Source organism: Mobula hypostoma, chromosome 12 (assembly GCF_963921235.1).
Source record: "Mobula hypostoma chromosome 12, sMobHyp1.1, whole genome shotgun sequence".
Lineage (NCBI taxonomy): Eukaryota > Metazoa > Chordata > Chondrichthyes > Myliobatiformes > Myliobatidae > Mobula > Mobula hypostoma.
Genome location: NC_086108.1, coordinates 34,930,861 through 34,958,683, shown reverse-complemented (window position 1 = coordinate 34,958,683; position 27,823 = coordinate 34,930,861). Strand labels below are relative to the sequence as shown.

The following is a 27,823-nucleotide window of genomic DNA, read 5'->3' as shown; positions in this document are numbered from 1 at the left end:
TTTCACACCACCAGGGATAAAACTGACCTGTAGTTGCTGGGCTTAACTTTATTCTGCCAATCCCACAGCACTGAACAATTATGATTGGTGACCTCATGATTTCCTCCAGTACTTTTCTCAATATCTCAGGCCAATATCTTTATTTATGTACACACAAAATTCAGCATTTTATGACACTGTCCTGCCAGTTTCAATGATCTGTGTACACATACTGCCAGATGGAGTAACATGCGTGAAGGAAGGATTCCAGACCAGTATGTAGGGAGACATCCTTCTATTATTAAGGATGACATTTTGGGGTACTTGGAGACATTTGACAAAACAGGCCAAAATCAGCATAGTTTTCTTAAGAGGAAATCTTGCCTGACAAATCTTTTGGAATTCTTTGAGGAAATAATAGTCAGAATAGACAAAGGAGTGTCAATGGATGCTGTTATTTGGATATTAAGAAGGTCTTTGACAAGGTGCCACCAATAAGACTGCTTAAGAAGATGAGCCCATGGTATTGCAGAATAGAAGATTGGCTGACTGGCAGGAGGCAAAGAGTTGGACTAAAGGATGCCTTTGCTGGTTGGGTGCCAGTGAGTCGTGGTGTGCTGCAGGCGTTGATGTTCTGATGACTTCATTTCACATATGTTAATGATATGAAAGAAGAAATTGATGGCTTTGTGGCAAAGTTTGTGGATGATATGAAGATAGGTGGAGGGACAGGTAGTGTTGAGGAAGCAGGGTGTCTGCAGAAGGACTTGGACAGATTGGGAACTAGGTAAAGTGCCAGATGAAATATAGTGTAGAGAAGTGCATGGTCATTGTACTGCCCTTGCTGAGGTGTTGTAATGTCAAGTAGACAGTCAGCCAAACTTCATTCAAAAATGATATGAGACAGGATGTTGCATCCTAGCTCCTTGGGTTTATTGCAGACTCAATGGCATGCCAATAGGAATGAAACTGAAAAACACCAAAATGGAGTACAACTACTGCATAGTCCATTCACATAAGTAAATATACAAAGGTAAGTAAGAACTTTGTTAAGTGTCCTGCAGGTAAATATTTTAAGATTCCAAGAAGTAAATACTACAAGTAAATAGTATGTGTAAAATGTTAGTGTCTAATAAACTCAATTATAACTTTCTATTTTAGCAAAATCATATTGATACCTTTAGATTAACTTCTAAACAATATAACATCAACTTACAAGTAATACATCTGCTGGGGAAACAACAGGATGGCTTTAGATAGAAACTTATTTTGCTTCTGACATAAGCCTCTGGACTTCTGCCAGCCAATGTACTTTCTTACTATGTCCTCACTGCACAGCAAGTGACCTGATCTGAAACTGCTCATTTTAACATAAAAGCTGAATATGCTTAATTACATAGTAAAAAACATAAGTCAATTGTCCAAAGGGCAGAACAGTCATGCACTTAGCTAGAAGGAATAAAGGCCTGGACTATTTTGTAAATGGGGGAAAAATTCAAAAATCAGAGATGCCAAGGGACTTGGGAGTCCTTGTGTAGGATTCCCTAAAAGTTAATTTGCAGGTTAGATCAGTGCTACAAAGGCAAATGCAATGTTAACATTCATTTCGAGTGGACTGGAGGATGTAGTGCTGCGGCTTTATAAGGCACTGGTCAGACTACACGCAGTATTGTGAATAGTTTTGAACCACTTATCTAAGGGTAATGCCTTGGTTAAGATTTCTACTGCTATTGCGTGGGGTATTTCATTTAGTAACTTTCTGTAAAACCAGTGCTGGTAGAATGTTTTGGTTTCAGCTAAAGAGAATGGGCTAAAATGTTCAACTTAGGAATGTTACATCAGCCAATCAGAATGAAGGAATTGGGAGAAGGTTCTGGAGAGAGCTGGGCAGACACTAGTGGGATTTGTGGCCTTTTGGTGGGAGATGCAGAGAAGAGAAGATCGGCGGAGATGGCAGGAAGATGCGACAGCAAGGAGTGCTTTGCAAAACAAAGATGAGAAGTTCTACTAGTGATTGTTGATGAGAATTCAGCACTGTGAGCAATGGTTATACCAGGCTTTTGGAAGATATGAGCGCCAATGGTTGCGTGCACATTTAGACGGGTCTAACTGTAATGGGCCCTTTAAATTTTTCTTTCTTTTCTTTCTCTTAAATGGTTGATAAAGCGAAATTAGCCAATAGACATTCTTTATAATTTCATGCGATGAACCATCTGTTACTTCTGGCTGACCGATAATTGTGTATGGGCAATATTTATATAGCGTTCACTCAAATCAAGGTTCCTTTAATTGGAACATAATGATGTTCCTGTTTGATTGAACCCCAAGTCATACCTACCCTAGGCATATATTGTTAGTGAAAGATGGTGTTCTCACCACTGATCATGTGGCTGTTAGCATAGCTGGCTAATGAGCCAAGTGCGTGTACAAGCCTGCTGAGGGATACATAAGAAAAGATGTGCTGACGTTGGAGAGGGTCTAGAGGAGGTTCACAAGAATAATTCTGGGAATGGATTAACATATGAGGACCGTTTGAAGGCTCTGGGCCTGTACTTCCTGGCGTTTAGAAGAATGAAGGGAATTCTTTTTGAAACCTGTTGAAAATTGAAAGGCCGAGATAGACTGGATATGGAGAGGCTGTTTCCTATAGTGGGGGAGTCCAGGACAGAGGGCACAGTCTCAAAGTAGAGAGACCTTCATCAGAACAGAGAAGAGGAAAAATTGCTTTCGCCAGAGGGTGATGAATCTGGAATTCATTGCCATAGACAGCTGTACAGGCCAAGTCATTGGGTATATTTAAGGTGGAGGATGATACGTTCTTGATTAATCAGGGCATCAAAGGTTACAGGGAGAAGACAGGAGAATGAGGTTGAGAGGGAGAATAAATCAGCCATGAAAGAATGGCAGAGCAAACTCAATTGGCCACATAGCCTAAATCTTCTCCTATGTCTTATGGATAAAGAACCCAGTCAGCTGACAGACCTCTCAGTGGGTGAACATTTCAGAGACGGTGACTACATCACCCTAGCCTTTACCATAGCTTTGTACAGGGATAGGAGAAAACAGTATTCAGCTGGGGGAGGGTGAATTATGAGGCTATTTGGCAAGCAATATGGAGTGTAATTTGGGAACCAATGTACCCAAGAAAATGCACAGTGGAAATGTAGAGGTTCTTTTTTTGAGCCTGATGGTTGTAGGGTAATAACTGTTCCTGAATCTGGTGGTTTGGGATTTAACGCTCCTGTACCTCCTGCCTGATGGTAGAAGTGAGAAGAGGCCATGAGCTGGAGGATGGGGGTCCTTGATGATGGGAGCTGCTTTCTTGTGGCAGGGCTCATTGTAGATACACTCGCTAATGGGATGGTTGTGCCTGTAATGGACTGCGCTCCGTCTACCATTTTCTGTAGACTTTTCCAATCCCAGGCATTGTTTGGAATGTATGAAAACACCATTCTCATATCTGGCCACATCACAAGTTCAGGTTGGATATATAAGTTCATAAAAAATCAAAGCAGGAGTGGCCTAACACATTCTGCCTGCTCTGCCATTTAGTAAGGTTGCGCCTGACCATTATAACACTAACTATATATCCCCTAACTCGCTCAGTTTTTTAAAAAATCTCTCAATTTGAATATTTCCAATTGTTGATTCTCCTCAGTCCTCTTGGGTAAAAAAAATTCCAAGTTTTCCATCCACTTGCGACTGCAACTCCTGGTTCTAGAGACAGCTAAGAAAAACATACTGTAATTCCTGTATTACCCTGTCACACCTCATCAGAATATTGTACACCTTACTAGGGTCACTTCTCATTCTTCTAAATGAGAGTCTAGCCCCGGTCTGTTTGATCTGTCCTCATATGACAAAGCCACCAACCCTGGAATCAATTTGGCTAATCTTTGTACTATTCCCTCTATTGCAAGTTTATCTTTCCTTAGTTTGGGAGAACGGATCTAAGCACAATATTTCAGATATAGTCCTGTCAGGACCCTATGTAATTGGAATAGTAATCTCTACTCTTGTACTCAAATTCTCTTGCAATAAAGGCCAGTGCATAAGTTGCTTTCCTAATTATTTGCTGTATCTGCGTATTAACTTTGGGGATTCGAGTACAACTGCATCCAGATTCCTTTAGACATAGATGACTTCGATCTCTCAACATTTAAAAATTATTCTATTTTTCTATCAAAATGGATGATCTTTCACTTTCCACATTATATTCCATCCATCATGTCCTTGCCTATTCTCTTATACTATTTTCTCAGATGTCTTTCTGCATTTTCCTCACAACTCTGACCCAGTCTTGTATAAGGAGCCACCTTGGATATCATCCAGATTATTGACTGACACCCTTGCAGTGGCCTACTGGTCATAGCCTCCCAACTATTCCCTTGTACTCTACTGTTTATGTAGAACAGCATAGTGCAGGAGCAGGCCTTTGGCCTACAATGTCTGTGCCAGACATGGTGCCAAATTAAAGTAAATCTCTTGCCTCTATGTAATCCAAATCCCTCAATTCCCTGCTACATGTGTCCATCTAACAACCTCTTAAACTACACTATTGTATCTGCTTCCACTGTTCCTGACAGCCCATTCCAGGCACCCACTATTCTCTGTGTAAAAGCATTCCATCTAGTAGGTGATATTTCTACAATGGGTAAGGTTTCTGACTGTCTATCCTGTGCCTTTTATAACGTTATAAACTTCTATCAGGTATCCCCTCGGACTCCTATACTCCAGAGTAAATAATATAAGTTTGTTTATCCTCTCCTTGTAGCCAATACTCTCCAATCCAGGTACCCTTGCCAGGGCCCCCATATCTTTCCTGTAATGGTATGACTAGGACTGCACACAGTATTCCAAGTACAGCCTAACCAAAGTTGTATATAATTATCTATACTTTTGTTTAATAATTTCTTGCACAGCACCCTGCAGATGACTTGCAGAAAATCAAAACCTACTACATCTATTCTGCCAGTTACAAAGAAAATATTACCAAATCTGTCAGAAGTAATTTCCCCTTCATTTATCTATTTAGCATTACAATGCTGTGTAGGGCTTCCAGCCCGTCAAGTCATGCTACCTCAGCAAGCCCTGACAAACCCGATTAACTCTAACCTAGTCATGGGACAATTTATGATGACCAATTAACCAACCCGGTATGCATTTGGACTGTGGGAGGAAACTGGAGCACCCGGAGAAACTCCACGCATTCCATGGGGAGGACGTATAGAGACTCCTTCCAGAACGTCACCAGAATTGAACTCCAGACTCCAGAATGCCCCAAGTTGTAATAGCATCGCGCCAACTGCCATGCCACCGTGGCGTCCTTGGTGACTCTGCCAAATCCTTTTACCATTTTCCAAACGGCCTATATACATTTGCTTAATAACCAGATTCCAACAGTTCCCCCACAATGCGTGTCAGGTTAACTAATGTACTGTTGCCTGTCTTAGATTTCCTCCTTCCCAAAGCAAGGTTTTACAACTGTCTTTCATCAACATTAGAAAGGAAGGGGACAGAGCCAGAATAAGAGGGTGAAGGGGTACAAACTGGCAGGTGAGACAAGGTGAGTGGGTAAGTGGGTGGGTGGGTGAGGGAGGGAGTATGAAATAAGAAGCTGAGAGGTGATAGGTGGAAGAAGTGAAGGGCTGAAGAGAAAGAAATCTACTAGGAGATGCCAGCAGACTATAGAAGAAAGGGAAGCTGTGGAACGAGAGGGAGGTGAGAGGCAGGTGAGGGGAAGAGAAGGGATGAGAGAGTAACCAGAATGGGGAATGGAAAAAGAAAGAAGGAGGGAGTGGGAACATTTACCAGAAGTTAGCAAAATCAGTGTTTATGGTGTCATGTTGGAGGCTGCCCAGATGGCATAAGAGGTGCTGCTCCGCCAACCGAGTGTGTCCTCTTCGTGACTGTGGACAGGCATGTCAGAATGAGCATGGCAATATCAGCTGTTCATTCCCCTCCACAGATGCTTGCAGAATTGCTGAGTTTCTCCAGCATTTTGTGCGTGTTGCTGAAGATCTCCAGCATCTGCAGAATCTCATGTGTTTATGTTTTATCATTGCTATTTATTTTGAACTCTAAATCCATTCTAGATACAGTATGCAGTTCCTTATGTTTCACGATTTTCTATGACTTCTTCTGTGAAAAAGATACAAAACATTTGTTTAATTTTATCTGCTGTTCCCTTGTATAAGATCTGCCAGATTGTAGTTTTAGTTTATTTTCAAAGGTTATAAACTAACTCAAGAGATTTGATCTTGACCACAACTACCCGCTATTGGTACAGGTATACTTATTAAATTGAGTCAATACGGAGCAGCAATACTTAATAATTAAAGTCATAATCTGTTCCTTGAAACCTCTGAGGTTTGACGTCTGAGTGTCTCTTTTACTACAGCCTTGTCCTCTCTCTGACATTAATATTTTATCTGAATTTTCCCTTTGATTTTATGTGATAGCAAAGTAGCTTCTTTCTCAGCATTTCAACAATATTTTACATCTCATTTTCTTCTTCTACAGGGTCATTCAGCACAGAAGCAGGCCATTCAGCCCATCAAGACTGCACTGACAATTAATAACCTATTTACACTCATCTGCTTTCATTCTCCCCACACATATCCATCCCCTACCCCGCCTCATGACTTAACTACATATTTGGGACAACTTGCCGTGACTAATGCACCAACCCACATGTCTCTGGCATGTGGTAGGAAGTCACAGCTTCTAGAAAAGTAAACCTCATGTCAAAAGGGGAACGTGCAAACTTCACAGACAGCATAAAGCCCAAAGGTTGATGGAAGCCCGATGCTGAAGCCTGGAGACTGGAGGCCCAGAGGCCAGTCCTGTTCTGGCGTTGGAGGGCTGTCCATATGTGTGGGTGGGAGGGAGTGGGGTAAGGGGCTTGTTTAGCTGTTGTTGTTTTGTTGTGCTCTATGTTGTTCCTGAGCACTGGGGGCATGCTATGTTAGCGCTGGAATGCATGGTGACACTTTGGGCTGTCCAAAGTACATCGTTAGGAGGTTTGGTTGTTAATGCAAACGACACATTTCAATGTATGTTTCAAAATACATGTGACAAATAAATGAATCTGAATCCAAAATGAATCTCAGACATTTGGAATGAATCAACCTGGGTCTCTGGAGCTGAGAAGGAGCAGCTCTAGCTGCTTCACTGTGTCATCCCCTATCACGCTTATTTCTCTCCTATTGTCACATTAATTATCTCACATTATGTTACAGGTACAGTCCCCTATGGTCAGAGAAACACTCCTTCAGTGTCCTCCCTTTCCTGTTGAGGGCAGGCTGCCAGAATGCCAGAAGCATGATGACACCGCTACTGGCCTACAGGCTGGCCCCCAGCACATCCTCACACTGACACAAATGATGCATTTCACTCTATGTTTCGATGTACAAATGACAAATAAATCTTTTATCTTCTCTTTTAATTAATGCTCTGCCCTTAGCTTAATTGTTCGAAGTACCATATGTCGTTAGCACATTATGACATATTCTTAGTAGGCTTAATTTGACCTATTCCATGGTCTTTCTGCTTCATCTTTTTTCTATTATTATGTATAGCATTCTACTGCTGCCGCAAAGACAACACATTTCATGACATATGCCAGTGATGTTAAACCTGCTTCTAATTCTGATCCGTGACATTGCTTTGACCTTTACAGTACACAAGATTCAAATACACTCCGAGGCCACGTCATTAGGTACCTCCTGTACCTATAAAGTGACCTCTGGGTGTATGTTTCGTGGTCTTCCACTGAAGCCCATCCACTTCAAGTATTGATGTGTTGTGAGTTCAGAGTTGCCCTTCCGCACACCACTGTTGTGACACATGATTACTTTAGCTTCTATTGCTTTCCCATCAGTTTGAACCAGTCTGTCCTTTCTCCTCTGACCTCTCTCATTAACAAGGTGTTTTCGCCCTCAGAACTGACACCCGTTGGATTTTTTATTCTATTTTTTGCACCATTCTCTGTAAGTTTTAGAGACTGTTGTGCGTGAAAATCCCAGGAAATCAGCAGTTTCTGAGATACTCAAACCACTCTGTCTGGCATCAACAATCAAAGTCACTTAGATTACTTTTCTTCCCCATTCTGATGTTTGGTCTGAACAGCAAGTGAATCTCTTCATCATGTCTATGTGCTTTTATGCATTCACTACCATGTGATTGGCTGATTAGATATTTGCATTAATGAGCAGGTGTACCGGTGTATCTAATAAATTGGACACTGAGTGTGTAATCAGCCTATTTACACTGTTTGCAGTTAGGGCCACTTTTGACAAGTGACAGAGTAGTGTGTTTCTCAACCTTACACCATAATAGCAGGTGTTGCACTTGTTTGAACAATTTTTGTACTGTTCCATTCCAGCCACAATACTAAAACAGCAGGACACATCACAAACATTTTTAAAATACATTTATACATTTCAAACTTTTTATAAATTGATTAAACTTTCTCTTATGCACATTTCCATGCAGTTTCTTCTGTGTTAGTTTACAAGGTACTCCGGTTATCTTAAGGTGTTTTCTACCTTTTTATATATTTATATAAGCTTTTAAAGTTCTATGTTTCCAGCATAACTGCTCTTGCAATTCTTTTTCTCCCTTGTCCCTCTGACTATACCCCTTGCCCATCCTCTGGGTTTTTCCCCCCCTCCCCCTTTTCTTTCTCCCTGGGCCTCCTGTCCCATGATCCTCTCATATCCCTTTTGCCAATCACCTGTCCAGCTCTTGGCTCCATCCCTCCCCCTCCTGTCTTCTCCTATCATTTTGGATCTACCCCTCCCCCCCCACCTTCAAATCTCTTACTAACTCTTCCTTCAGTTAGTCCTGACGAAGGGTCTCGGCCTGAAACGTTGACTGTACCTCTTCCTAGAGATGCTGCCTGGCCTGCTGCGTTCACCTGCAACTTTGATGTGTGTTGCTTGAATTTCCAGCATCTGCAGAATTCCTGTTGCTTGTCTTGCACTTCACTTGCTTTTTCCTTACTAATGCCTAGGACATCATTTACTGAATTCTGCAAGGCTCCCAACTCTCAGACTTTATGTTTTTGTTTGGCAACAAAATGTGGATCTAATAATCTTTAACTTCACTTGGTTGCCACAGCTGGACTTTTAATCTTTACACAATTGGGACATACATTATAGTATTTGTAAACAATGTATTAATTCCTTTAACAATTGCATTTTTCATATGATTTCTCAACTTATCATAGCCAGCTCATACCTTATATCTTTGTAGTTTGCTTTGTTTAGGATTCTTTGCCCCAGTTGCAGAGCAAGTTAAACTACAAATGTATTTTCAATCTTGATACAAAATGCTATCATATTATGTTCAACATTTCCTAGAATTCCCTTATCCACAAAATCAACAATTAACCATTTTAAAATGTACAATACTGGATATAGTGAAGCACGTTCCTTAATATATTGATTTGGAAAAGACTCTCTTATACATTCCACAAATTTTTCCTCCACAGTTTTATAGCTAAATTTCTTAGTCTATATATAGATTAAAACTGAATTGATTTATTTATTAGTCTTGTTACATGCATCTTTGATTTCCTGATTTGTACTATGCCCTGCTTTAACACTGTTCTTTGGAGCCCTATGTATAACTCATACTGATGACCTCTACCCAATGTTGCTACCTTGGCTCTAGCCAAACTGATTCAGCTTCTTAATTTTCTGAGCTTTGCTGCTGCCTTTATCTGATTCTTTAAATTCATACTTACCTCAACTCCTTTCCATTTTGCCTAGCACTTCAAAAATTTAAGTACAAAAGTTCAAGCTCCAAACTTTGTGTCCTGGAATATTTAATATTCCTTGCTCACTTTGCAACCATGTCACTGTCACAGTATAGGTCGAGTACCCCCTATCTGAAATGCTTATGGGCCAGAAGTGTTTCAGATTTTGGATTTTGGAGTTTGGAATAATAATGAGGTAGCTTGAGATTGCTGTCATTTCTGACTCTGAATTGATGTGCTGCTGGTAAACAGTCTTTGTCTCACACATACACAGTCTTTGTTCATCACACATATGTACTGATGCAGCTGTTCAGCATGTTAGATTTTCATCAGTGACTTTCTTGGCAAACTCATTCATGAATTTTTCTGCTCCTTTGTGACCAGAAGACATTAGCACCACACATCTTTAAAGACTTAATGCTGCGACTTTTCTCAAACTTCTGTAACCAGCCTGCTAAAAACTCTAATTACCTTCAATTTTCAATTTGTCGTGATGGATCTTTTCTCGTTTCATGATCAGCATACCGTTAAGCGGTACATGTTCACTCAGACACTGTTGAATCCACTCTTTCAATACATGATTGAGATTTCGATTTTTTACTTTATGCATTTTTAAAAAAAATGTTTTTATTAATTTCTTTTCATTCCCTACAGTGTGTGGGGTCACTTCCCAAAACTATCTGGTGCACAGAGACCCGCACATTGCCTGGGAAACTTCCCAGCAACTTGTAGAATTTTCCATTTATGGCGTGAATGAAGGTATGTGGGAACCATATAGCTAGGGTACAAGAGACAGCATTGTGTTGGTCAACTCCATGACCATTTTTACCATTAGCTCAATCCCCTAAAACAACCCTGCGTATATTCAGGTCAAGAACCTTCAGTTCTGTTGTTTCTTCATATTTCTCTACTCTGACTCTTGATCTGAGGTATACATTGCACATTCCTGACAAACTGCATCGTCTCCCATTTTGTAACACGGCATTTATCCTCCCAACTCAACCCTCCGTGCCCTGCCTCCCCATCAACTATTTAATTTGACGCTACGGTGATGTAGATTCATCAAAGCACACATCCTAGACTGAGTGAAGGGAAGCCTATGCCAATAGAACAATTCTGTCCTTTCCCAGTATAGGTGCCAGAGCCCTGCAAACTGAAATCCATTTCTCCCTACATCATGGAGGAATCCGTGTCTGCATGGGGGTCGGTGACCAGTGGTGTTCCGCAGGGATCTGTTCTGGGACCCCCTCCTCTTTGTGATTTTTGTAAGTGACCTGGATGAAGAAGTAGAAGGGTGGGTTTGTGAGTTTGCTGATGACATAAAGGTTAGGGGTGTTGTGGATAGTCTGGAGGGTTGTCAGAGATTACAGCAGGACATCGATAGGATGCAAAACTGGGCTGAGAAAGTGGCAGATGGAGTTCAACCCAGGTAAGTGTGAAATGGTTCATTTTGGTAGGTCAAATTTGATGACAGAATATTTGGCAGTGTGAAGGATCTGAGAGATCTTGGGGTCCATGTCCATCAGGACACTCAAAGCTGCTGTGCAGGATGACAGTGTTGCTAAGAATGTGTGTATGGTGTGTTGGTATTCAACAACCGTGGGATGGAATTCAAGAGCCGTGAGGTAATGTTACAGCTATATAAGACCTTGGTCAGACCCCACTTGGAGTACTGTGTTCAGTTCTGATCACCTCACAACAGGAAGGATGTTGATACTATATAGATAGTGTAGAGGAGATTTACAAGGATGTTGCCTAGATTGGAGGGCATACCTTAAGAGAATAGATTGAGTGAACTGGGCCTTTTCTCCTTGGAGCGGCACAGGATAAGAGGTGACCTTGACAGAGGCACATATGTTGATGAGGGGAATTGATTGTGTGGAGAGCCAGAGGCTTTTTCCCAGGGCTGAAATGGCTAACATGAGGGGGCGTAGTTTTAAGGTGCTTGGGAAATAGGTACTGAGGGGATGTCATTGGTAAGTTTTTCACATAGAGAGTGGTGGATGCGTAGAATGCACTGCCAGCGGCAGTGGAAGCGGATACAATAGGGTCTTTTAAGAGACTCTTAGATAGGCACATGGAGCTTAGAATAATAGGAGGCTAGAACAGGAAGGCAGATTACTATCTGAATGGTGTCAAGTTAGGAAAAGGGGAAGTACAATGAGATCTAGGTGTCCTTGTTCATCTGTCACTGAAAGTAAGCATGCAGGTACAGCAGGCAGTGAAGAAAGCTAATGGCATGTTGGCCTTCATAACAAGGGGAGTTGAGTATAGGAGCAAAGAGGTCCTTCTGCAGTTGTACAGGGCCCTGGTGAGACCACACCTGGAATATTGTGTACAGTTTTGGTCTCCAAATTTGAGGAAGGACATTCTAGCTAATGAGGGAGTGCGGCGTAGGCTCACGAGGTTAATTCCCAGGATGGCGGGACTGTCATATGTTGAAAGATTGGAGTGACTGGGGTTGTCTACACTGGAATTTAGAAGGATGAGAGGGGATCTGATTGAAACATATAAGATTATTAAGGGATCGGACATGCTAGAGGCAGGAAACATGTTCCTGACGTTGGGGGAGTCCAGAACCAGAGGCCACAGTTTAAGAGTAAGGGGTAGGCCATTTAGAATGGAGTTGAGGAAAAACTTTTTCACACAGAGGGTTGTGGTTCTGTGGAATGCTCTGCCTCAGAAGGCAGTGGAGGCCAATTCTCTGGATTCTTTCAAAAAAGAGTTAGATAGAGCTCTTAAAGATAGCAGAGTGAAGGGATATGGGGAGAAGGCAGGAAAAGGGTACCGATTGTGGATGATCAGCCATGATCACAGTGACTGGTGGTCCTGGCTTGAAGGGCTGAATGGTCTACTCCTGCACCTATTGTCTATTGTCTATGCGCTAGGAAAATTCTAGGCAGTTTCTAGAGTAGGATACATGGTCAGCACAACACTGTGGGCCAAAAGGCCTGTAATTACTGTAGATTTCTATGTTCTATGTTCAATCTTTTCACTATGTGATGTCATTTACTTCAAAGTAACTTAAGCATGGCTCAGATAGTACTCGAGAACCTTTGTCATACCTACAGCGGTGCTAGAAAGTTTGTGAACCCTGTAGAATTTTTTCTATTTCTGCGTAAGTATGACCTAAAATGTGATCAGATCTTCATGTAAGTCCCAAAACTAGATAAAAAGATGCCAATTAAATTAGTAACACAAAAAGCATTATACTTTTTAGGACAGAATGGACATGACACCGAGCTCCACAATGAGAACAATCCCAGTGTTAAAGTGCAGTCAAGGATTCTCACTCAGAATGCCCATTACCTCAGTGATGATGGCCTTGGAAAAGCTGAATCCAGACATACATATATACTGTTCATGCGAGGGTTTGGTAGAATGTGGGAACTTCAAAGATGCTGTGGGAATGGCTGCTTCTTTAGTGGCCATTTCATTGTCCCTTGCAGGTCCCTGACCCAACCTCTCCAAGACTGTAGTACTGCAGACTGTGCTATTGCTGAGTTAATATCTCAGCTGGAGAAAACATAGGGTTGCTTTTAGTGTACACTATGATCTTTGGTAAGTGTCTGATCAGCTTGCTGAGTGGGTGCAATGAAGTCTCCTGATGTCAGTAGAGTGTCTAATTAATAATAAAGATTAAAGGAGCAACAACAAGAGTGTGGCATGCTTTTCTCTCTTTGTGATCACAATGTGGAGTGTTAAAATCCATTTTTATTGGGGAAGGGAGAATAAGTATTATGAAAACAATGACACAATTTAGTGTATATTTGACACTGGAGAGAAGTCAGGTGTGTCGTTGGTACTATAAATTGAATAAATAAATTAATTACTGGTGATAATCTGACAGCTGCTTCACATTTCCACCCTAACCCTTCCCCTGTTTGTTGCTCCGGGGTCCAATTTTGCCCCTGGCAAGTCTTCCCCCAGAAGTATTCTCCAGCATGATCTACACTGGTCGAAATGGATATGGGACTGAGTACCAGGTTAAAAGGTGGGCTCTATCTATCCAACTAATCTAGGCCAAGCTATTTTGTTTCCTCCAGAGGAATCTAAGAATATGCAGCACAGTCTAAAAAATGTTTGAAGCAACCTTCTACAAACAACAACTGGAGCTGGATCAACACTGTTTTAAATGTAAGAGTGATGGTCAAACATGTCAAGGAATGTGAGGAGTTAGGCACAGTCAGCTCATGTATTACTAATGATCCCACTGAACAGGAACAAAGGGCTAAATGATCTACTCATTTTACAATGCCTCAAAACCAATGGATTTAAAAGTTTTTCATGATATAAAGTGCAAAAAGGAATATAGGACATGTATCTATCTCTGCAAAGAATGTAGCGAGACACATTGCCGTTTTATTAAATTTAAGAAAACAGATCAGAAAGGATAACTTAAAAATATTTACTTGTGATCTGAACCTCTATCCAGTAATTTTCAGGTTCTATTGCCAACAGCACTTCTAATAAGTGTGCCTGAAAATCCAAAAACTGGAGGTAATTTGTGAACAAAAGAAGAGGTTATGTTAAATTGTACTGGCAATAGATTTAATACATCAATCACAGGTGCAGAAATATCTTAGTGGAGAAGGAACATGAACATTAAAGATTAAACCTACCAGCCTTGGGTATATTAACATTTCTAAATCCCAGGGCATGAATGTTAATAATCTACTTCTTATTTTATGTGCATCAATTTATTTAATTTGAAATTGTAATATGGCATTTTCTAGGTACTGTAAATCAATTAAAACTGACTTCAAGAAGATGAAACTATCAGTCAGAATGGCAGTACATTTGAATGCAAGACATGTTTCACGTTCCTGACGCAGGAAATGGAGATGGTTCATACAAAATTTAGGTCTCATTTGCAATGTCTCAAGGTGATGTTCAAAAATGTTCACTGTTAGATTAACGTAGAGTTTGTATCACATTGTTTTCTATTGAAGGATTGGAATAAATAAATCCATTGTGTACAGCAATTATTATTTGTACTGTGACGGGGTCCTGAATTACCCCTTTGAACTGTGCTCGATTACCCCTATGAACTGTGCTTTTGAAAAGAGAGAGAGAGTTATTTAACACCAACGTCTTGTTTTTAAGACAGAGAGAGAGAGAGAGAGAGAAAGAAAGACTGCTCATAGTTTGTTTATACTTTCTACAAGGACATTGCCTGCTTGTACATTCTTACAGACAGAGAAGGGAGGAGCTGTTTGAATGACAGTTGGTACTCAGTATGGGGAGATAAATAGAAGGTCAGATGATAGACCTGAGACACATGATTTTGGACATTGAATGAGCTTTGTTGTGCCCACAGAAAAAGTGGGTTTTAGAGGATCGATTCGGCAGATCCATCAGTGGCTCTCGCAGTGTGAACAGGGTGTGAGCGGTGGGGAGTTGTTTGTGTGCCCAACCCTCACCTGGGTTGATAACTCCACTACAGAAGAACAGTCCCTTTTGTTGAAGTTATGATCAGTGACTTCTAAAGGATTTCAGAAGACAACGGGAAGATTGACGGGGTCAGCTCACCTGAAGACTAAAATCTCTCCCCCTCTCTCTCTCCATCACCACCCAACTCAATACCACAAACTGAACTGAACTTTACTCATCATTGTAAGACTATCTATTTACCCCTAGACTTGAAGAAGCTTGGTTTTCATATATTTCCACACTTACTGATATACTTACTTATCTATAATCATTACTAACCTGTTTGATTTATCTGCATTTATATTACTGTATTGAGTAGTTGCTAATAAATATCATTAGTTAATAGCAATACTGGACTCCAAAGTGTTTTCCATTTCTGCTGGTTCTTTAACCTGTCACGGGGTACGTGACAGTACAGCTATCATTATTTATTAATCCAGGTCGATTTGATGCAAAAGGAATAAAAATACAAATTAGAAGCAGCAATCTGTCAAGCCTGTTTTGTCCTTTAATAAAATCATGCCTAACAGATGGTAATCTCAGTTCTGCATTACTGGTCTAATTTTATGGCCTTTCACTCCCTTCCTTATCAAGAACCTATCTACCTTTTCCTTAAAATTATTAGAAGTTTTTGTGACCACCAGCCTTTGAGGAAGAGCATTCCAAAGACTCAATCCTCTGAGTGAAACAGTTTTGCCTCATCCCTTCCTTAAATGGGCAACCTTTTATTTTTAAACCAGTACCCCCAACCCTAGCTTGTTCCACAAGATGCAAGCAGGGAAAATGTCATGTCTTAGAAATGCAGGTGAATTTAAAGACAGAAGCTCAGTGAGCCAGAGACCCCAGGAAAATGGGCAAAGATGGATTTTATTCACATAAGTCAATACACTTTCATCATGCACTTTTTTTGCTGATACTTTTGTTATCTGTAGTGTAGTACTGTAGGAAAGTCAATAAGAACCAAACAGATAAAACTCTCTCAGCATCAAATGCTGCAGAACTGAAATCTTCTGATCAAGTAATCAGTTTGGGCATGGCCCAGAAACACCATGGTTCTTTGAATGCAACACGCCAATGCAACTGAGGTTCAGCAGCTGCAGAATAAATGTATTTTTAATCCTCAGGTTCTTATTTCGTGCACTAATGGTTACTCAAGTATTGAGAGAGAATAAATACAATGAAAAGGATTGTGAATTGTAGTTAATAAATGAAAGGATTTGCAATAACAGAAGGTTCAAATAATATGGCCATTTATTAACATTAGATGTTAACATTCTAAGCACCAGTACATCTGTTCAACAGTGGTCAGTGATAGGACTAGGTGTGATGGATTCGGTGATCCCTGTCTGAGGTGCCACATTCTATTTATCCGAGGAAAACAATTCTTCTGGTCCACTTTGACTGAAGGAGTACAACACAGAAATTCCTTTATTCCGGGATGAGTGTTGGTGCTTTTCCCTTTGATTCCCTGACTCACAACTTTTATTCAGCCTGGTTTTGCAAATTTCAAGTGACCCTGCCTTTTGTGCAGGAAGTTTCACTTCTAGGAGCCCTGCAACATCATAATCTTTTGCTCCAATTCCCCCAGCAGATAAAATAGTTTCCTTCTGTCTTCCTTGTTGTATTCCTTTATCATTTAAAAAAGAGCTTTAAATCACCATTGAACTGACAAAACTCGAAACATTACAGCCCAGCTTTTTCAGTGCCTCATGATGTTACCTTAACCCTCTATATATCGTATAGAACATTCCACAGTAAAATGAACAGGGGGTGCAATAGGTAGCTCGTTTCTTGACCAGACCGAAGTTGGGAGGTCTTTACCTTAGATATGGTAGATTCATCATTTTCTGGCTAATTCCTTTGCATTGCTTGTATTTTGCCCATTTCCACCATCCACTATTAGACAGTTTCTGCCTCTAAAAGGCCACACTCCCTTCCATGACCATCAATTCCAATAAAAGTCCTGTTAGCTTTCCTACTTGCTTGCCCCTTTTCGGATTATTGGTTAATTCCTTTATACCCTTTTGCAGCTATCCCAACCCACTGGATTTTCACATGCATTTTTATTTGCATAAACCCGGATTTAAACACAAGATATGTCTTCTCTCTTATTGATCCTGCAGACTACCAAAGTGGCACTAACCAGCAAATGCAACACAGGATGAACATAAGGCAGCAGTGTTCTATCATGGGTTTTCTCTTTCCTGCAGCCCTCGACCTGAAATATTAGTGCAGTTTCTCTCTGGAAAATGAAGCTAAAGAGCTAGTAATGGGGGAACCTAGCAAGTATATTGTCTATATACAAAAAAGAGGAACTTATTAAGTATATTATGTCAGCCTTCACTGAGGAAGACACCAGCAGAATGTCAGAAATTACAGAGTGTCAGGGGGCAGAAGTGAGTGTCGTTGACTTTACTGAAGAGAAGGTAGTTGGGAATCTGAAAAGTCTGACAGTGGATGAGTCACCCGGACCAGATGAGTTACACCCCAGTGTTCTGAAAGAGGTAGCTGAAGCGATTGTGGATGCATTAGTTGTGATCTTTCAAGAATCACTAGATTCTGGAATGGTTCCTGAAAACTGGAAACTGACAAATGTCAGTCCACTCTTTAAGAAGGGAGGGAGGCAGAAGAAAGGAAATTATAGACAAGTTAGCCTGACTTCAGTGATTGGAAAGATGAGGTTTCAGGGTATTTGGAGGCACATGATAGAATAGGCCCAAGTCAGCATGGATTCCTCAAGGGGAAATCGTGACTGACAATTCTGTTGGAATTCTTTTTGGATAGACAAAGGAAAGTCAATGGATGTTGTTTATCTGGATTTTCTGAAGGCCTTTGTCAAGGTGCCGCACACGAGGCTGCTATGGTATTATGGAAAAGTACTAGAATGGATAGAAGATTGGCTGACTGGCAGGAGGCAAAGAGTGGGAAAAAAGGAGGCCTCTTCTGGTTGGCTGCTGATGACTAGGGATATTCTGCAGGAGTTAGTGCTGCGACTGCTTCTTTTCATGTTGTATGCCAGTGATTTGGAGGAAGGAAGTGATTACATTGTGGTCAAGTTTGCGGACAATACGAAGATAGGTGGAATGGCAGGTAGTGTTGAGGAAGCAGGGTACCTACAGAAGGACTTAGACAGAATGGGGGAATGGGCAAAGAAGTGGCAGGTTGAATATAATGTAGTGAAGTGCAAGGTCATGCGCATTGGCAGAAGGAATAAAGGCATGGAATATTTTGTAAATGGGGGAAAAAATTCACAAAGCAGAGGTGCAGAGGGACTTGGAAATCCTCACGCAGGATTCCCTAAAAGTTAACTTGCAGGTTGGGTCCATGGTAAGGAAGGCAAATGCAATGTTCGTATTCATTTCGAGAGCACTAGAATACAAAAGCAAAGATGTAATGCTGAGGCCTTATGAGGTATTGGTCAGAGCTGCTCTTGGAGTATTGTGGACAGCCTGGCCCTCTTATTTAAGATGTGCTGCCACTGGACAGTGCCCGGAGGAGGTTCACAGGAATGACCCCAGGAATGAAAGGCTTCCTGTATGAGGAGCATTTGATGGCTCTGGGTCTGTATTTGCGGGAGTTTAGATGAATGAGGGAGGTGAGGGATCTCATTGAAACCTATCGAATATTGAAAGGTCTGGATAGAGTGGAGTGGATGTTTCCTGCAGTGGAAAAGTCTTGGACCAGAGGACACAGGCTCAGAAATGAGGGAAATCCATTTTGAACAAAAATGAGGAAAAATTTCTTTAGCCAGAGGGTGGTGAATTTGTAGAATTCTTTGCCCCAGACAGCTGTGCAGGCCAAGTCAATGGGTATATTTAAAGCGGAAGTTCAAAGGTTCTTGATTAATCAGGGTATCAAAGGTTACGGGGAGAAGGCAGGAGAATAGGGTTGAGAGGGATAATAAATCAGCCATGATGGAATGGTGGAGCAGACTTGATGGTCTGAATAGCCTAATTCTATTCCTTAGTCTTATGGTTTGAATGAACGCTGCCTGACCTCTTGAGTATCCCCATTATTTACCCTTTTTAAACTTTAATTAGGTTAACTGGGAAAACATGTCCAATGAAGATGTATGGCAAAGATATGGTTCAGAACGCCAAGAGTCATAGGCTATCACTCCCACATGTTTGGCTCTGTTTGTTCTTCCATTCAACAACAGAATTATTATGAGAAAATAAATCAAACAGTAATAGATTTGAGCCTTTCACCTGAGGTTGTGCTGCCACTTTAGGGGAGTAAACTGTGAATGTGACAGCTCACAACATATATGTAATGGGGTTGATGCAAAATAGTGATGAATACTCAGCAGGTTAGGCAGCATCAATGCAGAGAGAAGCAAAATTTATAGGAGGATCTTTTTGGATTTCCAGACTTACTACCTATCCACTTACTTGATCTGGAGGCAGATGGCCAAACACACCTAAAAGGTGGACAATGTGTTCTATGAATCACTTGGTCTGGAGCACTGAAATCCAGACTTTCCCCTCAGATACACTGGTTAAGCTTTGTCACAAGCCAAAGTTGCCTTCTGTCACCACTGTGAATCTTGGATTAGTATTATTCAGAAAATATTTTAAAAAGCATTCAAAGTTCAAAAACTACTAAAACTGATGTCAATGATAAAATATTAACATATTCACAACTAAATTTCATTAAAAGATAAATTAAAACCATTAAAGTAAACCAATTTTTAAAAATCTTACCTTACTCATACCACAAGCCTAAAAGAAAGTCGAAAGAGATGGAGAGGGAGATGGAGATGGGGGTGGGGGGCAGGTGAGAGAGAGAGCGAGAGAGCAAGAGGCAATAGAAGAGAGAATGAGAGGGACAGAGGGAAAAATAAGAGAAAGTGTGAAACAGAGAGGGGCTATGGGTGGTGGTGGGGGGACAACAGGGAAAGAAAAGAAAGAAAGAAAGAGAGAGAGAGAGAGAGAGAGAAAGAAAGAAGTCAGGAAGGAACAGGAGAAGGATCTGAGGTGGAGGTAAGGGGATTTTTGGAAAGGGCCAGCGAACATTCGGGACCAGATATTTAAGTAGGCCAGAGACCAGTGGAGTGGAAAGGTATCAGACTGTAATGAGATACCTGTGAAACATGAGAAGTAATGAAGGTCAGGGGTGAAGCAGGGGACAGGAGACTGGGCGAAGTAAAGACCAGTGAACTCCTTGGAGAATTTGCCTTACTGAATTTAATGATTTGGGCTTCTGCACTGCAGATCCCAGGCAAGCCGGGTTCCCCAACACTGCAGCACATTCAGCTGTCCAGTTGAGGCCTGTTTGACTGTGAGAGGTCTGCATCAAACAGCCTTGAATGTGTATAAGATTTTTGCACTAGTCAAGAGGAGTTTGAAGCTTATCCTTATAGCCTGGCATTAATAGATAGTTATCCCACTTTTTGTACATTGTTTGAACTGAAACCTGGTATCATAATGACCTACTGTGCCTATATTAATGCCATTCAAGGTGAGAATATCCCTGCTTGCTGCAAAACTCACTACAATGTTACCACGTGTTAATAAATCAAGCACATATTTTTCCAGAGTAAGTATTGTCTACAGCACATAGAATTAAGATCTCCGTGTATTTTCTGAGCAAGGAATTATAACTGAAGATGTTCTTGCATTTAGGTACTGAAAATTATATCAGTGCCAATGTGAGAAAATGTTTCTTCTTCCGGTAGACTGCACTGATTTAGAACATCCACAAGGAGACAGAAGATTCACAATCCAGTATTTTGTGGGCAAAAAGGATTTGTTATCTGCAGAGAAATTAGATTTCTGGAAAGTTTCTACAACTGAAGCGGGAATGACAAATCATTCAAAACAAGTCATAGGGTCATACAACACAGAAATAGGCCCTTTGTCTCACCTGATCCATCTAACGTTCATGTACACTTATCTCATCTTGTTACAGATCATCCTGTTACTAAATCCACTTGATTGACTCTCTCAAGACTACCTCAGGATTTATGGTGATCCCCTCCTTCGAATTAATGATGTCACAGTCTCACTGTGCAAGTTGATATCTCTTCTTCTAGATGTGCAAAACACGTGAGGCAACTAACACTGGTGAGATTCCTTCAGCATGCAAAGTCAGGAGTTAAATTCACTCCAAACTTAATTCTGATGTGACACGCTTTTTCAGAAACATAATAGACTGAACAGGTGGGCAAAGGATTTTAACTCTTGAACTTATCAACCTTCATATCATACCCTTATATAAAATTCTCTTTGTGGAAAGGCACTGCACTGATAAGAAAGGCAAATGAGATGTTCAGTTAAGCATGGGTCTCATTAAACTCATGCAATGGCAGAAGAATGAAGCTTGCAATAAATTTAACACAGATTAGCGTTTAGAGGGGATACAAGGTTGCACACCTCTCGACATTGCTGAAGCATATGAAGTTAGAAAGTTATCAGAATAAGGCTTATTATCACTGTCTTTTTTGATGTAAATTAGGTTATTATGTGGCAGCAGTACAGTGCAAATATATAAAATTACCATAAATTGCAAAGTAAGTAGAGTAAGGAAAAAGGAATAATGTAGCAGCGTTCAGGAATTTGCGGAGAATTCAGGAATCTGATAATGGAGGGGAAGAAGCTGTTCCTGAATCACTCAGTGTGGGACTTCAGACTCTTGCACTTTCTCCTTGACGACAGTGGTGAGAAGTCCTTAATGATGGAGGCTTGCCTTCTTGAAGACACCCTCAATGGTGAAGGGGGTTGTGCCCATGATGGTGCTGGCTGAGACTACAAACCTCTGCAGCCTCATGTAATTCTGTGCATTGGAGACTCCACACCAGGCTGTGAGGCAAACAGTCAGATTGCTCTCCACTGTAAATCCGGTAAAAAATTGCACGAATTCTGTAAATTTTGATCGGAAGAGTTGAAGTGATCCACATTGGAAGGTTGAAATTGAAGGCAGGATACAGGGTTAATGGCAGAGGAATAGAGGGGTCTTGCAATTCACATCTATTACTGATTCCAGTAAGACCTGTGTGGATGGGTGTGTGTCTTCAAAAACATACTGAACTTCCTGAATCGGAAGACCTAGATGAACCAGGAGGGCTGCTGAGGGCTACATCTGTGGTGTTCAAGACTAGTGATTCAGAATCCGACAAGAAGTCCAGATGCAAACTGTGTTAGGGCATTGTGAGAGCAAAAGGGCAATCCCATGCAAAGTTATAGACACAACTGGATCTTGATAGCTATGGCAGTATTCACATGCCATTACTTACTAATCAGAATCAGGTTTATTATCACTGGCACATGACGAAACCTAACAGCATAAATGCTAGGTGATACCTCACTCCCTGATGAACTCAAGGCCTTTTATGCACACTTTGGTAGGAAGAATAACATGACACCTATGCAATTCTTCACAGCATCCGGCAATTTATGATCTCTGTCTCAGAAGCCAATGCCCCAGCATTTTTTGAGAGGGTGAACCTTCAACAAGGCATCGAGCCCTTTCAGCATACCTGCCCATTAAACCATTTCTGAATGGTGACTGCAGCCTTAGTGTAGGACTGACAAGTGTGAATATTGAGGAGACTTGAAATCAACATTTTGCATGTACATCCAGTATTTTATCATTTGCTTTTTCCCATAAAAAAATAAGATAGTTCTCCGAGACCCTTTCCATATCCCTACCATTTCTGCTTCTATCTTTACCAGTACTAATAGGAAATTATTGGTCACATTATAGCGTACTGCAATAGTTAGTGTTTGCTGATGAGAAACCAGGGATCAGGGATCAAATGGCCAAATAAATTCCGTGAAATTTCCCCTTCCCACTAAATCTGCACCAATGCAACTTCGACTTGGTTCTCAACAATTCAATGGTCAAAACCGTGAAAAGAAACAGATGCATTTCAAAATTTTCATTTAGCAAAACATCTGATGGGGGAAAAATCAACTTATTTTCCTCTGGTTAACTCAATGGGAAAGTCAGTTTGAACAAAATATAACGTTTTTAATGAACTTATATTTTATATTAAAAGATATGAAGGGGGTGCTCTCACAGCACAGATTGAGCCCACTTTTTGTTTGAAAGGCCTTAACTAATAGCTCTACGCCTTTCGAGAAGCTTTGCAAACTTTACTCTTTCAAGTGTTAATCAAATTTCATTTAGTAGTGGGCCAGTAACAATACTGATTTTAAAATCACCTTAAAATTGATGGCGACTCTCACTCCGAAACTAAAAACATGACAGGCAAAAGGTTTAATGCTGTCTCTTCTGAACTCGTCAAAAATATGAGATAAATTGAATTGTTAATGCAATTTGCCTCATCACAACAATACATGTACTATGAAATTAAACAAAATTGTGGATGATTAATTTTCTAGTTCCCTCTTCCTCAGCTGTAGATTGCCTAATTATACAATAATACCGCACGTGTGAGTGAATTATAAAGTAAGGGTGATACCTGAAACGTTACAAATTACAATGGCAATCTAATTAAGGCTAGCACCGATAAATCATTCAAAGCGATTCAGAGAGAGACTATGCCCAACACAATTAAAATCGCAAAGAAAACCACAATTTTTTAAAAAGATTTCAATTTATAAAATAAAGCAAATAAACACTACAGGTTTTAAGTGTTAACATTTGTGTTTGAATGAAACCACTAAATTTGAAATACCAATCACATTTTCAGATCCATTCTACAGAAATCAGTAGCTCACAGGTTTCCAAAAGATTGACACTGATTGGGAAAGCTTCCTCCCAAAGGCAATTCCCGACCCTCGCACACCACTTTAAAGAATGTAACTCTCATTAAAACAAGACTCCCAATGCAATACTCCACACACTGTGTGTCTTAAGTGGAGAGTTTGGGCAGTGATATGCTGAAACCCATATTGAATACACACTTCCCTCTTCAGACTTCCCAAAGCAAAAACTGTGAAGAGGGCCATGAGGTAGATGTGAGGATTGGGGTGAACGAGAGGATTCATTGTATTTTCACGAAACTAATCGAAATAATTAAAATTAGTAAACTAGAAAATAAGAACAAAATTAAATAAAACTATTCACCAAAATACCTTTGGAAATAGCTCCTGTCTAGACTGGGATTCAGGAGAGCAGCACAACATGAGTTAGTCTAAATGTGTAGGTTCCATTTATACAGGAAGTAGCTAATTAATAGATGCTTAACTGGCATGTTAGCAAATTATGGTGCACTTAAATGATCCAGTTTTTGAAAGAGAATAAAAGCTTTTTGAAATACATAATTAAGCCGGTACGACATCTGGACTTTTTTTTAATAAAATGATATGTTTTATAAAGTTTTGATTTCATAATCAATGTAATAATATTAACCTAAAATAAATTCTTATTTCCTAAAACAACAACTACATTAAGTTTCATTCACTTGCAGAGAGTTTCCCTTGTACTGTTCGTTTTTAGGTTTCACCATTCTTCCCACCACATACCCCTAACAGAACATGATATTTACTTCACTTTTCTGATGGCTTGCAGGAAGTAAATTGTAAGGAAAAATATTTAGTGAGGTGCTCACCAAACCAAATTTACTGTGGCAAGGTTTCTGCGCACAAGGCGAAATTGAGGCACTTAGTGTTAGATTATTGCTTACAGGCTTTGCAAGCGGTTAAAGATTAATTAGCAACTTTGTTGAACAGTTGGAAGAGAGGCCAGATTTGTTGACTTCTCTAGCTTTACCTTTAGAATCGAGCCCACAAGCTAACATTGTAGACTGGGAAGTCTGACAGATGGTGTGCTGATCTGAAATGAGAATCTCTGCTGCTTTACCAGAGGTGCTCTGTTGTTTAAAATAAATAGGCTAACTGTATTGTTAAAAATAGGAGAGAGTTAGATCAATTACCCAAGCAACTTGACCTCCAGTGTAATTTCAATGCCCCAATTTAAAAAAAAATTGCATTCTCCATTAGTTTTCTATCATCTTCCAAGTGACCATTGGAAAGACGTATCCTTTTAAAGCAGCACTAGTGATTGTGATCTTTCAAATGGTGATACAACATCAAATCTCCGCTGGGCTTAAAGGTCAGCTCGGAGCCAAACTACTCTCCACAAAAAGAAGGTTGCACAGAATATTCTGCAACTAACCTTGTGTTTAAACCTTGACATGAATCTCCCCAGATCAAAAACACAACGGTTAGAATAATGGTCATGAAATTTGGTGTGAAACTTTGCAAATGATTAAAGCACATTGCAGAGAATTTGATATCATCCAACAAAGGTAAGATCCAACAGTCCCAGTGTTAACGAGTGAAAATTCCCACAAGAGCCTAATCGAATGACAGCAAGTCTGGATGATGTTCTTCATTTTCAACACTTGAACATCTTTGCCTCAGCACTCCAGAGCTTTCACAGTCGCCCCCTAAAAGATCATCTTCACTGATGCTGATCCGCAAGCAAGCCTTATCGGGGCATGGGGAGGAGGCCATCCTTTTCTCCGGGCCAGCTGGCTTCAGCTTGACATCCACAGGCTCTTTATTCAATAGATCAGGTACGGAAAGGGCAGGCTTGGCAAGGTCCTCGGTACCCTCCGGCATGCCGCAGTGTTTGTTCTCCAATTTGGCTTCAGCGATGAGGTTAGGAGTCAGGTTCTCCGCAGTGCTGAAGGGGGAGGTTTCCCCATTGCCGGCCTTGCTTTCCAGTGCTTGGTTATTTCGCTGTGCTGCTCCATCGGAGATGGAGTTGATGGACAGGTCAGAGATGTCTCCACAATGAACCACTGGCACTGATGAGATCATCATGTCCTGAGTGGTCTTCAGGGCCCGGGAAGTCCTCTTTTTGGCTGTCGGTGGAGGTGGCTCCAGCCGAGGGAATGACTCTGAGAGGCTCTGACTAGAAGTAAAGGAGGTACAGGTTAGTAAGGTTGGCAACTTTAATGTGACTCAGAAAAAAGCAAGATACATGGAAGCTGAATACATTTCTCTCAATCCCATTTGTGTCTGATTTAAGAACCTTGACGCAATTTACAAGCGACAAGTTTCATTTTTGGCTTTGATTCAAACATTGGGAATGACTCAAACTCATAAATGATCCTGACCACCTGCAGCTCCAGTGATGTTTCCTTATCACAGTTTGGGAGTCAATAGGCCAAAACTTTCCGCTGGAAGCAGGCTGCCCATTCACACTGTTACCTTCTGCAGATCTCCTGGTGAGAATATGCCAACGACAATGCAATGGCAAAGAAAAGTCATGACACAGAACACCAGAAGAAAGATCTTTGATGACTAGCTAAGTAAGCTACAACCCAACCTTAGGTGGCAAATCATGGATTTTAAATGTACTTTTTGATACAACATGGAATAGGCCCTCATGTCGCTCAGCAATCCCTCGATTTAATCATAACCTAATCATGGGACAACTTACAATGTCCAATTAACCTTCCAACCAGTACACCTTGAGCCATGGGTGGAAACAGGAGGAGCACCCAGAGGAAACCCACGCAGTCATAGGGAGAATGTACAAGCTTCTTACAGGCAGTGGGGGGAAGTGAACCTGGGTCGCTGGTGCTGTGAAGCGCTGCGCTAACCACTACGCTACCGTGCCACCCCACTTTGTTTCTCATCAGTCCTTCAGAAGCACTAAGAAAAATTAACAATCAGTAATTCAAATACAGATTACAACTAAAAATATTGATAATAAAAATGCTTAGCACACTTGAAGACAATGAACTCAATTCAAAATTTAAAATAAAATTAACTATCATTTCTTGATAGCAGGAATTCCTCTCAACTGAGTCATGGATTCATACAGTCACATAGCACAGAAGCAGGGCATTTGGTCTATCACACCCATGCTGACTCATCTATTTTAATCCCATTTACCAGCACTTGGCTTGTAGCCCTCCATGTTTTGGCAATTTAAATGCTAGTTACGACACTTCTTAAACGCTGTCAGCTGCCCCTCTTTCAGGCAATACGTCTAAGATCTTTACCACTCTCTGGGTGAAATAGCTTCCCTAAAATCTCTTACCCTTTTCCCTTTCCTTCAGCAGCAAGTAAAATCTGTTGCAGATTTGGAGGGCAGATTTCCCAACATACATCCTGAGAAGCTCACATTCGACACTAGATTTCTTGAGAGTGTATTCTTAAAGTGCAGTTAGAAAAATAGTCAGTGAGTTGGGAGTCTCCAGAATTGACCACCATGTCCAGCCTATCTGAGATAGGACTAAGAATAATTTTCTACCGAGGAGGCTTTAAACTAGATTTGCAGGGGGATGGGAACCAGAGTGCCAGAGCTGACAGTGTGGCTGGGGTGAAAATAAATGATGTTGAAAGTTTAAGCAAATCCGCTGATAGAAAGGATGTGAGTGGTGGTAAAAATCTTCTGATGTGTATATATTTCAATGCTAGGAGTATTGCGGGGAAGGCGGATGAGGGCGTGGATTGACACGTGGAATTATGATGTTGTAGCAATTAGTGAAACTTGGCTACAGGAGGGGCAGGACTGGCAGCTTAATATTCCAGGGTTCCGATGTTTCAGATGTGATCGAGGCAGAGGAATGAAAGGTGGGGGAGTAGCATTGCTTGTTAGGGAAAATATTACAGCAGTGCTCAGGCAGGACAGATTAGAGGGCTTGTCTACTGAGTCCTTATGGGTGGAGCTGAGAAACAGGAAAGGTATGGCCACATTAGTGGGATTGTATTACAGACCACC

General features: G+C 40.8%; 1 protein-coding gene across 2 annotated transcripts in view; it reads right to left on the bottom strand.

Annotated features, from left to right (window-relative positions):
- Positions 1-23,670: 23,670 nt before the first annotated feature.
- Positions 23,671-27,823, bottom strand: part of nos1apa (nitric oxide synthase 1 (neuronal) adaptor protein a) — a 477,337-nt gene continuing 473,184 nt past the window's right edge. The window contains exon 12 of one of the 2 annotated variants that reach the window (XM_063063833.1): positions 23,671-26,002. In XM_063063833.1, the coding sequence (XP_062919903.1) occupies positions 25,441-26,002 (562 nt within the window). In that variant the 3' untranslated portion in view covers positions 23,671-25,440. The remainder of the gene's footprint in view (positions 26,003-27,823) is intronic. The other variant, XM_063063832.1, reaches the window with a different exon arrangement.